The 14,166-nt window shown below is 34.2% G+C and overlaps 1 protein-coding gene across 1 annotated transcript; it reads right to left on the bottom strand.

Moving 5' to 3' along the window:
- Positions 1–10,992: 10,992 nt before the first annotated feature.
- On the bottom strand, positions 10,993–13,726 carry LOC116131458 (probable lysophospholipase BODYGUARD 4). The gene is made up of 4 exons (XM_031417109.1): positions 13,300–13,726; positions 12,042–12,391; positions 11,628–11,824; positions 10,993–11,544 (listed from the first exon to the last, which is right to left on the bottom strand). Exons 1-4 carry the CDS (start codon positions 13,706–13,708, stop codon positions 11,205–11,207), a joined length of 1,296 nt encoding a protein of 431 aa, XP_031272969.1. The 5' UTR covers positions 13,709–13,726; the 3' UTR covers positions 10,993–11,204.
- Between the last annotated feature and the right edge of the window lie 440 nt (positions 13,727–14,166).

Genomic DNA, 14,166 nt, shown 5'->3' with positions numbered 1-14,166 from the left:
GTCATCTAGTTGGCTTTGTTTTTTATTAATCTTGTAAAGAAATTTTGCTTGAAGGAATACATGCATGCCTTTGTACAAGTTACGCAAGTTCTTTTAATTACTTTCATCTTAAATTTTACTTCTTTGATTGATCAATCGTTAAACCCGAGGACATTGGAGAAGTCTTAGGTCGTGATCTTATGTTTTGAGTAGGCTATTCACTTGTTCTTAGAAAAGATTATTTAAAGTAAGTTTGCTGATAATATTTGGAAAAAATAAGGTTTGCTGATAATATTTGGGAGGCATAAATTCCTCCAAAACTGTTTGCGGTTATGTATTGTGTTTGTTGTTAATGTTAGAATTCATTATAAATCCCAGCACCTTGTAAAAACTCTTGTATTGTGTCATATATGAATCAACTCTTGTATATATTTACAATGTCTGAACATATAGATTCTTTTAATATATTTGGATATACGTGTGTATCTTGGGTTGCTAACAGTCAAATCTGCTACCTCTAGTGTAATCTAATTCTCTCATTCAGTATCCTGCTCCACAAGCAAGTAATTGGACTCTAGTTTATGTATTCATGACAATTAGATGATATACAGTTTAGTCTTTGGGCATTGCATTGATAACTCATTAAGTTTGTCTCTAAAAATTGCTCTATTCCATAGTGATGACACATTTTATTACCATTCATAGAGACAGAAATTTGAGAATCTAATGAGGCTAATTGAAAGTTCTTACCCATTCTTGTGTCTCCACAAGAAAGAAATTGAGAGACAGTTCAGCAAGTTGACAAGCATCTCGATCACCCTCCATATGCTTCTGTACGTATTCTACCTTCTCATTTTAGCTTTCTTGGGAATTTTTCATGATTTACTTTTTCCTATGTTATGTTGGGTTAAACAAATTTATGGTCCATATTTTGTATTGTGTGTTCCATAGATGAGACAATGGGCAATCATGGAGTTGAATGAGCTCGGTGGTTCAAGTGAGGAAACCATATCAAAGTTTATTGAGGGAGTTGTCTTTTGCTCATGCAAGCCAATTGACACATCACCTACAAAAGTTTGTTAAGAAATGAGACATTGTTTGTACTCCTGGAAACTGTTATATAGTTACAAATGAGAGTTCTGATTTTTGTTATAAGTTGAAGAAGGAACAGAAACATTTGACAAGGAGGTGTCAAAAGGGAAGAAACCTTGCAAAAACAACAAATCGAGTTATGAGGATAGAGAATCCATACCATCTCCTCAAAATAATGATAACACAAGTGAAGGTATAAAATTAATTTATTTATCCGAGTGATTTTTAGTTTATGTAAATAATGCATGTTAATGAATTAACCACTTGGATAAATAAATTAATCACTTGTATAAAATTAATCACTTGGATAAATAAATTAAGCACTTGTATAAAATTAATCACTCGGATGAATAAATTAATTAATCACTTGGATAAATAAATACCTTCACTTGTTTTTTCATCATTTTGAGGATATGGTAATGAATTCTCTGTCCTTGTAACTTGATTTGTTGTTTTTGCAAGGTTTCTTCCCTTCTAACACCTCCTTGTCAAATGTTTCTATTCCTCCTTCAACTTATAACAAAAACCACAACTCTCATTTATAAGTATATAACAGTTTCCAAGAGTACAAACAATATCTCATTTCTTAACAAACTTTTGTAGGTGATGAGTCAATTGGCTTATATGAGCAAAAGGCAACTCTTTTAATAAACTTTGATATGGTTTCCTCACTTGAACCACCGAGCTCATTCAACTCTGTGATTGCCCTTTGTATCATCTATAGAACACACAACACAAAATATGGACTATAAATCTGTTTAACCTAGCATAACATAGGGAAAAGTAAAATCATGAAAAATTCCCAAGAAAGCTAAAATGAGAAGATAGAATACGTACATAAGCATATAGAGGGTGATCAGGATGCTTGTCAGCTTACTGAACTGTCTCTCAATTTCTTTCTTGTGGAGGCGCAAGGATGGGCAAGAACTTTCAATTAGCCTCATTAAATTCTCAAATTTCAATCTCTGTGAATGGTAATAAAATGTGTCATCACTATGGAATAGAGCAATTTTCAAAGACAAACTTAATAAGTTATCAATGCAATGCCCAAAGACTAAACTGTATACCATCTAATTGTCATGAATGCATAAACTAGAGTCCAATTACATGCTTGTGGAGCAGGATACTGAATGAGAGAATTAGATGACACTAGAAGTTGCAGATTTGACTGTTAGCAACCCTAGATAGACACATATATCCATATATATTAAAAGAATCTATATGTGCAGACATTGTAAATACATACAAGAGTTGATTCATAAATAACACAATACAAGAGTTTTTATAAAGTGTTGGGATTTATAATAAATTCTAACATTATACATAACCGCAAACGGTTTTGGAGGAATTTATGCCTTCCAAATATTATCAACAAACCTTATTTTTTCCCAAATATTATCAACAAACTTACTTTGAATAATCTTTCCTAAGAACAAGTGAATAACCCACTCAAAACATAATATCACGACCTTAGACTTCTCCAATGTCTTCAGATTTAACGATTGATCAATCAAATGAGTAAAATTTAAGATGGAAGTAATTAAAAGAACTTGGGTAACTTGTACAAAGGCATGCATGTATCATTGTTTTAAAAATCAGACCACTCCTTAACCCGATCAAGAGGTCGGTTCCTGTGTTGACTGGTCCAACCGATTGGACCAGTCGGTCTGACTGGTATACAATAGACACATCTCGGAATAATTTAATCAGTCCTTATAAGTTTGAAAACCTGCAAATACAACCCTAAAATTTACCCATGAGTTCTTGTAAGTTTGAATTTTGAAATAACCTGTCTATTATTAATTATTTTTTTCTCTCTCCCCATCACTTTCCTTTTTCTGCTTTTTTTCTCTTTAAATCAATTTCTTCTTTCTCTTTTTTTCTCTCTCCTTGTCACTTTCTTCTTTCTTCTATTCGTTCCCCTCTTTCTCCTATAACTTTTTCTTCTTCCTTCCTTTTTCTCTTCATCTCCTCTTTTCTTTCTTCTAATTTTTTTCCTTCCTCTCTTTCTTCTAATCTTCTTTCTTCCTCTATTTTTCTTCTTTAGTCTTTCCTTTCCCCCCTCCCCCTCCCTTACTTATTCTTCTTTACACTATAAATTTTAGAGTAAGTGAAAAAGAATAGAAGATGCAATTTGGTCTTTAGAGATGAAAATGGTATGAAATGAAATGGAGAATGTTTGCTAGCTCAATAAAATGGAGAATGAAACAATACTGCAAATCTGGTTTAGGAATTAGGGATCCGATTAATCCTAAAATAGTGAATCGTTTTAAACTCCAGACCAGTCGGATCGGCGGTTTTATACTGTTTCACCGGTCTATTACCGGTCTAAAGCGGGTTTTATGTTATTTTCGGTTTTTATGTTAACTCAGACCGGAGTTAAGGCTACGTCCCGGTCAAACTGGTTGGACTAGTCGATCCAGTCCGGTTTTAAAACAGAGGCAGGTATTCCTTCAAGCAAAATTTCTTTACAAAGTAAATAACAAACAAAGCCAACTAGATAATTAAATTGGATGAGGCCCATATTAAATATTATAGTTTTATCCCCTTCTTCAACTTATTTTAATCTCAAACAATCGAAAACTTGAAGTTTCATTACCATCCAAGGTTTGTAAAGCAATTTTGTACGAAACAAGAGTAAGACAAGTGTAAACAATTTTTTCCTTTGAAAATGAAAGGATTTTGTGGAGATACCTGTATTGTTGGAAAAGCTTCGGTCGGCGAAGAGCCCATCACTCACTCAATTTTTGTATTGAGTTTTGTAATTTGAATTGGCTTCAGATTCAAATTAAACCCCAGAGCAGGATTGCATATTCAATTTCAGCCAAGTTGTCATAAGCATGTGATTAAGCACTCCAATACCAAAATAAAATTGTTAAAAGAAGAAAGGAAAAAAGTTACTTACATTTGTGAACTTCAGAACCCGGTGGAGGAGAAGATGGTGGAGAAGAGTGGACTATGGAAGAAGAAGATTGAATGAATGAAGATGAGAAGGAGAAGTGGATTGGAATCGCACGAGTGCATGGAGAAAAGGAAGACGTGCGCAATATTAAGGGAAATTGGGGAATCAGGGATTCGGTAATTAGGTTGGGTTTATATAAGAATAGGTTTTTATTATTTATCTTAAAAAACTTGGTCATTTCTTTAGTTCATTATTTTTTGTAACTGTTTTTTTAGTTACCATTAGTATATTTCATTTTTTGTAAACCATATTTAGGGGCTAAAATCTTAGTTGCCAAAAAATTTTATTTACAACTAAAATTTTACTTGCCAAATAACATTTTAGTTACTCCATATTTCATCCAGCAAGAACATGGGGCACCACCCGTATGGCAGTAAGGGGTGGTTGAATTTACCTCTATTTGACAACTAAACACTTAGTGGCCGAAAAAACATTATTTACAACTAAAAAATTAGTCATCAAAAATTAAATTTAATCATAAAAAATTAATGTTACTAACATATTGTTTCATTTTACCGCAAAGGGAGGGCGCCAAAAAATAGCAATTATTTTGGGCCACTAAATTTAATTTAGTTGTTAAAGATGAGTTTCTGCAACTATGTTTAATTAGTTGCAAAATAATTAATTGCTGATTCTATATTTTCTTTTTTAGTTACTTTACTTTATTTTATTAATTTTTCAAATAAGCCGAAAAATGTTATATTAACTATCAGCAAAAGACAAGATTCATGGACCAGCAGTCCACTTACAAAAGGATTATGAAGAACAAAGATCTAGAAACAAAGTCTTATCTTAGTACATTTAAAACAGATTATGGTAGCTTTGTAATAATTTATAATCCCGACAAGTGATACTAGATTTGAAAGAAAAAGAATAAAGCTACCTCTGCAAGAAGCTTGCCAACGGTGAGAATGGAAGCTCGTCGGTGACAGTGACTGGAAGCTCGTTGACGGCAATCAGACTTCAATATGGGTTTAGAAATTTGATTTAGGGCTTAAAATAACAGAGAAAGGAGGAACTGAGTTTTCTTAAATTCATAATAAAAAGTTCAAAACCACAACATGGTCTAGTTTTCAAATTATAAAGTGCAAAATATCATTGCAGTCCTCTTTTTTTCCCAGCTATTTTTAACTCTAACAATATCATTTAACTCTCTATTTGTTAACCTTCAAATTTGGGTTAAGGAAAATTGCACCCTGTGTGAACCAGGAAACTGACCCTTTATATCTCTAATAATACTATACTTGCAAAGAAATCTTACAAAGATTTCCAAAACATAAAGTAAGATACAAAAAATGAATGAAAGAATAAAACAAAAACACATCTTATGGAAACTACCAAAGACACATCCTACCATTAGGTTTTGACATTAAATCAACTTATACAAGGTGAAATTAGTCTTTGTGCCTACAAAGAATAATAAAAATTTCAAATATTAAAAAGAAAATTGCAATCGTAGCTTGTGATAAGAGGATCACCAACTATAATACTAAGATTGTGGCAAAAAAAATCTAAGATTGCTTGGTGATTTGACCTTTTTTTTCTAGTTCTTTAATTTTTCTATATAATTTCTATATATTTAAATATTTTCTGAAATAGATAAATTGTTTTTTGATAGGTTTTTTAATTTCATGCATTTTTTTAATTTTTTAGATTTTTCATCTAATTTTAAATATATTAGTCGCTATATATTCTTTGTAAAATTAATTAGTTTTATCAAAGATTTTTTCTTAGAAATTATAGGATTTTTCTTGAAATTTTTGCATTGTTCTAAATATATTTTATATTTATTTTCTCTGTAAAATTAATTAGTTTTATTAAAGGATTTTTAAATTTTATAGGATTTTTCTTGAACTTTTTGCATTATTTTAAATATATTGACAATATATATTCTTTCTTAAATTAATTAATTTTATTAAATGATTTTCCTTAAATTTTATAAGATTTTTCTTGAACCTTTTGCATTATTTTAAATACATTAACAATATATATTATTTGTTAAATTAATTAGTTTTATTAAAGGATTTTTCTTAAATTTTATAGGATTTTTCTTGAATTTTTTTGCATTATTTTAAATATATTAATTAGTATATGTTGTTTGTAATATTAATTAGTTGTATTAAATGATTTTTCTTAGATTTTATAGAATTTTTGTTTAATATTTTGCATTAGTTTGAATATATTAATTAATATATATTGTTTGTAAAATTAATTAGTTTTATCAACTATCAAACGACATTTTTTTAATTTAATAGGATTTTTCTTGAATTTATTGCATTATTTCTTTACATTTTAAATTTATTGGGAAGTAAAAAATTAAAATAACTTCCATTATGGATATAATTGCAATTGTATAGATCAACCCACATATCTAATAGAAAATTCTAACGATAAGGGTGTCGGTGGTAGTTTCCATTGTTATGAAATGCACAGGTAGTTACCCGAGTTACATGGTCTGTAATGTTATTAACCTTTCAAAATTTTATAATTATTCGAGTATCTCTAATTATGTTCTTTATTTTAAAAAATATCTTTCATATAAATAAAAAACATCTTCATTAATTTTTAAATATAAAGAACACAATTTTTATTCAAATCCAATAGACTTTTTAAATTTAATGAAGATACTCTTTATTTTTAAGAAAGAGACTTAATATGAAAGATAATTAATAAATAAAATGCATAGGAACTTGTAGTTTATTAATTAAAATTAAGATAGAGAGTGAAATTTGACTCTCTAAATGTGGAGAGTCAAATTCACTCTCTAATTTATATTTTAAAGATAAAGAATCTGTTGGACTCTTATTTTTATGGATAGACTCTTTATAATAAAGAGTTATTTGGAGATGTTCTTCTATGATTGATCATTAGTTCGTATATAGTTACTAGTTTATATGATGGCAGTGCTTTCAATCTTATATAATTACTCTTTTATGTTGGAAAATTATTATCATCAGACGAGATATTATAAAATAAGTTTTTACGACGATATTTTAATATTGTTGTATAAGATCTTTTTTTTTTTTTTTTTTTTTTTTTTTTTTTTTGTAGTGATTTGCAAATTGTTTACAAAAGATTATCTTCCAATCTAAAACATTTTTTTATAAAATTTTAAATTAAAATTAATTGTAATATTTTATGTTAAATTTTATTGTTGTTAGCTTGATAAAATCAATCTTTGCTCATAATAGTGTAACATATTATATAGAAAAAATGTTTAAAATATTAAATATTATAATATAACACTCAATATAAAAATGAAAAATTATTAAATAAAATATGAATTCTTTTTTCTGATTAATTTTCCAATAAAAATATGCTTACGATTATAATATCAATAAACTTAGTAATATTTATAAAAGTAAATTTAAAAAGCAGTTTATTATTTTTATAAATTTCATAAAGCGTAAAAATAATTTCTAGAAATAAAATATTTTTGGTCAAGTTGTTAGATTATCATTAGCCACCGAGAATCCAGATGACATTATTGTCGTGTCGATGCTCAACAACACCAATATATTGATCAAAGACAATGGCAATGAGAAAAAACATAAAAACTTGATTATTGGGTCACATACGCATGTATCTTCTGTTGTATGTGGCCAAACAATCAAAACCAATGTTAGGGGTAAAATTACTATTACTTGTTATGCTTACAAAAGCCAGGACTGACATGGACTTTCATCAGCAAAAGCTAATCAGAATTCAGAGAGGCTTTGTGTCATCTAGACGTTGCCACGTTGCGCAATGATAGAAGATGTATGATTCTCGTCAATGCAGCAGGTGAATGTCAGGCTTGCGAGAGGCTAGGAATCGTCCACCTGCCCAAAGCCTTACGCAATTTAAGGATATCTCTTGTACAGACAACCAATAAGAAGCAGGTTAGGAATTGTACCCACCTGCCGGACTGTAGGCTCATGATTATTATCTTGAATCCTCCCACTATAAATAGAAGAATCCTCTCTCATTTACGGGATGGGCTTATCTTTAGTCTTAAACAACACACACACACACACACACACACACTCTCTCTCTCTCTCTCTCTCTCTCTCTCTCTCTATATATATATATATATATATATATATATATTCTTTAGATTGTAACTCAGCTCGTTACATACGACCAGACTATAACTACCTATTAATACAACTACAGTGGATGTAGGAATCGTTTTTGAGCATCCGAACTACTTTAAAAATGGTCTTTTATTTATTCTCTTGTTGTCTATTTCCATATCACGTGTAACTTCTAAGCCCGCTTAGCATTTTGCACGTGTGAGTCGTTGGTTTAAAAATTAAGCATCAACAGTTTGACACTAGAAGGAGGGCCTAATTTAGTATCTGCTCTTCATCAGAAACCTTTGACCAATCGGTCTTATCGGCAAATGGCTCGCGGTTTTGAAACTGAGCGAACTGACTTTGATAGTGAGGTAATCCCCCGGGTATAGGATGACACTTCTCTCGAAGTGCAGCTAGTCCAACAGAGTATCATGGCGGATATTCCTTCAACCTCACAGCTCAACCCAGCCGTGATGAGTTGCCTGGAGAGGTTCAATAATATTTTCAAAACGGTTAGCCAAAGGCTGGACCGTTTGGATCGGGTCATGCCGCCAAAGTCCCATGAAGCGGTGCCACCACCAAAGACTCTTACAGGTCACGCGAAAGCGTGAAAAAGGGCAAAAGCTCGTACCGTGCGCACAAGTAAAGGAAAGTAAGTGGCGAGCAGTGGACCGAAGGGCTCCGAGAGACCAGCAACACCGGTAGTGCAACGGGCAGAATACTCATGGAATTACTATTCGGCGACATGTCGCAGCATAAGTAGTCTCACGCCACGTCGCATGGGCAACAAGAGAGCAAGGCATGGAGATTCTCAATATCGTCGAAATGATGACCTCGACCGTCATCATGCGGGAAACCCCTATCGTCTGCGGGTCGGTTCGGACCACCACAAAGATCGAAAAAACTCCCCAAGCCATTCAATGCCTTCACACGGCCCCAGCCAGCGTGTGTCAAGGTTCACTGGAGCTTCTAGCCGAGTTGAGAAAGAGCCCGATTTGCTGTCTTTCCTCAACCACAACCATGAGGGTCGAACCCACGTTGCAAAAAGTGATCCCCAGGCAGCTTTGGTACCTCAGATTGAGGAACTATAACGAGCTTTGGATCAACTTAAGGCTCAACAGAATGAGTGTGGGAAGGTCGCAGAGACGTCTCCCTTTTCTCCAACAGTTTTAGCTGCTCCTTTCCCATCGAGATTCAGAATGCCCGACATGCGGGCATTCGATGGGAATTCAGATCCTAAAGATCACCTTTACGAGTTCAACAACCTCATGGAACTCCACCAAGTCTCTGACTTGGCCAAATGTCACGACTTAGCAGTAACCCTAATTGTCTATGTTAAGCGCTGGTTTAAGTCGCTTCTCGCGGGATCAATCAGCTTATGGCATCAAATGAGCTCATTATTCCTAAGACACTTCCAGACGAACAGGAAGTTTTCGATGCCGTTGAGCTACCTGAGCAACATACGGCAAGAGAGGGATGAATCCCTCCAGTCTGACATAGACAGATTCCACAGGGAACTCCACAAGGTGGCTTATACTCCCAAGGAGTCCGTTCGAACTCTCATTATCGCGAGGGTTCGTCAGCAGACTGACTTGTGGAAGGAACTACAATCCGAGGACGATGTTTCCCTCACTTGCTTCTACAACCTCACTGAGAAATACCTCTGAATTGAAAATTCTGTGGCCGCTCTTAATCGCCACGACCCGGTCCCTCGAGCATTGCTCTCGATTGGGGAGAGAATAGTAGAAGGGCTGATCGTAGATAGGCTAATGACGATCAGCGAATAGGAACGAAGCAGCGATTTGAGTCCAAAAAATCTTATGCCCCAATTCCTCGTCACGATCGTGACAAAAGATAATACACTCCTTTGAATGCCTCAATGTTGGCTATTCTGGATAAGTTAGAGAAGGTCAGCTTGCTCAAAGAGCCAGAGCCTATGAAAAATCCTCCCTTAGCCAGAAACAACAAAAAATATTGCCACTATCGTCGGGATAATGAGCATCACACCGATAAGTGTCGGGCTCTCAAGCAAGAAATCGAAGGCCTCATCAAGCAGGGGCACTTCAAAGAATATGTCGATGATTCGACTCCCGTTCAGGAAAAGGATCAAGAGGAACAAGAGAAGAAACGTCGTGGTCGGGAACAACGACTAGGATTGGGGTATATGTGCGATTGCCTAGTCTTAACTATGGATGAGCGGGTTTGGGCACCCAACCCAAATTCTGGGAATCGGAATCAAACCCACACAGTATCAATTCCTGGGATATAGGAACTCGTACTGTACAGTTACTAAATCATAGGAATCGAAACCGAAACAAACAAGTTCCTGTTTCAGTTCTGAGTACCTTGCGTAGAGTGTATATAAATTGAAAAATTCGCCATGTTAGCATTCTGCAATACAATTACCAAAACAACACACTCATTTTCCCGAAAAACCACAAGAAAGTTCACATAAAAACAACATTTTTTTTCCCAAACATTTATCGCACCTCAAAGAAGCCCTGGTGGGGCTGGTAGTAGTACACTGTATGGGACGGAGTAAGGGCCCCTGTCACCTCATACAAGTCGTCCGGCAAAAAGACTTTCTAAGTGGGGTAAAAGAACTTGGTGATAGGGCAACCAATTATTGTCCTAGTTGAAGTGATAGGGCAAAACATAATTTAATTTTCAAATATTTAAATTTTAATATTTATCAAGTTATAAAATAATTAAAATTCAAATAAATTACTGCAAGAGTAAAGTAGAGAAAAAATTTGAAGCAGGGAAAAAGTGGACATTTCTGCCAAAGAAATGTCCATGCCGTCATCAATGTGTATAGGAGGAATAATTTACCTTCAAAGCCCAGTAAAAGTTAATTAACAGTCGAACCTAGGCATATAAGCAGCAAATTTATTAATTTATCTTCAACAAATACATTAGTCTTGAGACAACTAAAGACTTGATTTATTGCGTGCGTGTGTTCGAATACAAATGAATGGACCAAGTAGTTTGTACTAAATATACAGTCATCACTTCCACATAATCAAATGTTCTTCACCTAAAATTTCTCCACTTAATTCAATCAATAAGTTTGATGGTGAACTAAGCTTTCTCATACAATCATCTCCTTAAAATCATTCCTCTACACTGTTAGTATCTGCAGATGGTGCCCATATTTCCTCCAAACTTAGCGTAAATTCCTTTTCTCTACCAAAAATTACAGTGTTGTGATCCGCATTTGGAATGATTTTGACCTGTGCATCTGCTACCTTCTTCTTAATGTAAATACTACACCCCACAGGAACAACCTCATCCTTATCACCTTGAATAACACAGACATTCACTCCATTTGCAACCAGAATTTTCAAATAATCATCGTTATATTTTGCACCACCACATATCACATTGTGCATACTATGCCACGCCGAATGATGGGTGTGCTTCGTCAGGTCCATAACCAGGAAGGGGAGATCCCTGTAAAGAGAATGAGAAGCTTAGTACAGAGGACTGGGATTTATTGTTTTTGTGTAGTTTTATCATGCAATTGAGATTGGTACCTTTTCCGAGTAAGTAGCTTAAGTATACTCTCCCACATCCTGTGATTCCGGCAAAAAAGGAAACAGATGCATCGACCCAAGTGCTCATACCAGGACATTACTGATGATCCAAACAATAATGGTGGCCACAATCTCCTCTTAGCAAGCCTATTAAGGACAGTGAAACTTGCTCCATCTTCTGAACAGGGCAAGACTGGCTAAAAGGAAAATTTAAATACAGTTAGTTTTACAATGATAAACAAAGGAAAAGCTTAATGGCTTGTTTATATAATCATATATAGCACAAACACATTGTTTGACCAAAAAGTAATGCAGGTTGTCTCAAATCTAAAATTGTCTATTAACATGTGAAGATGCATTTTCTTATGGGTTGTTATCAATATTCAAATCTACCATATCAAATTATCAACTTACTGGTGCTACCAGAGTGACTGATTTAACAAACTTTGCATACTTTGCAGATACAGCCAATGCGATTATGCAACCCATGGAATGTGCAACCAAATGGAAGGACTTCAAATCAAATGGAGTAATTACAGATTTCTCAATCATTTCCAAGTGATCTCTCAGTGTGTACAAGCTATCTCTTGGCTTCGGACTTCTTCCGAAACCCAAGAGGTCAGCTGCAAACAGTTTGTAATTATCCTTCACATGGTTGGAATGATTTTTAAACACTGTCTCTGTCCAAATTGAGGAAGAACCGAGGAACCCGTGTAAGAATATCACATTTTCGGTTGGATTTCCCCTTGTATCCTCAATGGAGGCTGCCAAACATAAAAGGGCAATAAGATAATAAACCGTCTTGTATCAATTCAATAGCAACATCAGCAATTGCAAACTACTGAATATAATACAATTTCAGAAGATGCACATGTTATATATAGATTAAAGAGTAGGCTTTCAGCGTAACCAATGTTCAATGAAATCGGAACAGGATTCTGGTGTGTCAGTGTCCAAATTCTGAAACCTCCCAGAAAATGCATTTAAAGGCAAATCACAAACAAGTAATGGACCGGAAATTTCACTTTCAACAAAGCACACTTCAAACATTTGAAAATCAATAAAAGCTACCATTTTTGACATGCACATTTAAACAAGCTACATTGGTGATTTTTTCAACGATAGAATAATTTTAGCCTTTTTAATACCCAGAAATCCCTTTTTCATATCTTCACGGAATTGTCAATTCGGAACTACTGCTGGATCCTAGCTACCACAAAAATCACTAAAAGTTACTCACCGCTGACTCTTGTTTAAATCAAGCTAGGCCTTAACCACTCAAGAATTTTACCAGAGAGATGTCATAATATTCAATTACTTGCCAAGTAATGGTTGACTAAATGAAAAAAAAGAAAAAACCAGCAATTTGTCTCTTGAAATCTTTATACTTCTGTTACCTATATGAAACTATACATAATTGAGCATAATTTAGTCACTAACATTTTTTATTTGCAGAATCTAACATGCATTTATCTGAAACAAACAATTGCTAAACTTATGAATTTCTTATCACTCAATTAATAATTTTCTCATCAACCAAACAAATCAAGTACATCCATAACATTCCAATTTAACAAGAAATTAAACATAAGCAAACCAAAAATCTCGGAAACATAACCATGAAAACAGAATTCAAAAGTTAAATTTAAAGAAGAAGAATAAATAAAACTACATTGTGAGGGCTCCTTCACCACAACATGAAGTTTCTGATCGCCAATCTTCATCCAAGAAACACAACACTCACACCCACAATCAGACCACCTATGCGTCACGTGACCTCCTACTTTCTTGGAACAACAATGTTCCTCCCGTTTTCTGGCAAACTGAAGAAACCCCATTTCTCTAAAAACGTTTCTCCTCCCACACAGAGTCTCTGATACCTCAACATCTTCTAGCTCTCTAGTGTTTTCACAGTAACAGCGGGAGGGCTTGCCTTCAAAGTAGTGGTCAAGAAATCTAAAAAGTAGGCAGAGAAAAGTTTCAAGAAAGTCAAGAAATAGAAAGACGATGAAACTGAGGGCAATGTGGAAGGTTGTGGCGGATTCTTTTGCCCATTTTGGCGGGGAAGTTGGTAGAGACATTGTGAAAGAGTTGAGAAAGGGAACTAATCAAGTGAATTCAAGGGGATGGTTTTTTAATCATGCAATTGCTACGGACACCAAAAAATTACACCGAAATCGTGTACCGCCTACGTGTACACACCTCTCATTTTTTTATAATTTTTTTCTAGTGAACGGCCGTCCATCAAATTTGGACGGCCATTCACTCACATGACACCCGTCCTATTATATGGACGGGCGTCCATATACAAGGGACGGCGTCCCTATTTAAAGACGCCCGTCCATAAAATTTTAAATAAAAAAAAAAAAAAAAAACTTTGGGACGGCCGTCCATAAATTATGGACGCTGTCCCTTACATTTGGACGGCGTCCATTCCTAATGGACGCCCGTCCATACTTAAAAAAAAAAAATGTTTGGACGGCGTCCATTTCTAATGGACGCCCCCCATTTTTTAGTTTCTACAAATTAAAGAAAAACT

This window comes from Pistacia vera, unplaced genomic scaffold (genome assembly GCF_008641045.1).
Source record: "Pistacia vera cultivar Batoury unplaced genomic scaffold, PisVer_v2 Contig233, whole genome shotgun sequence".
NCBI classification, from domain to species: domain Eukaryota; kingdom Viridiplantae; phylum Streptophyta; class Magnoliopsida; order Sapindales; family Anacardiaceae; genus Pistacia; species Pistacia vera.
Note: the sequence above shows the minus strand (reverse complement) of the source record. Positions and strands in the feature narration are given on the sequence as shown.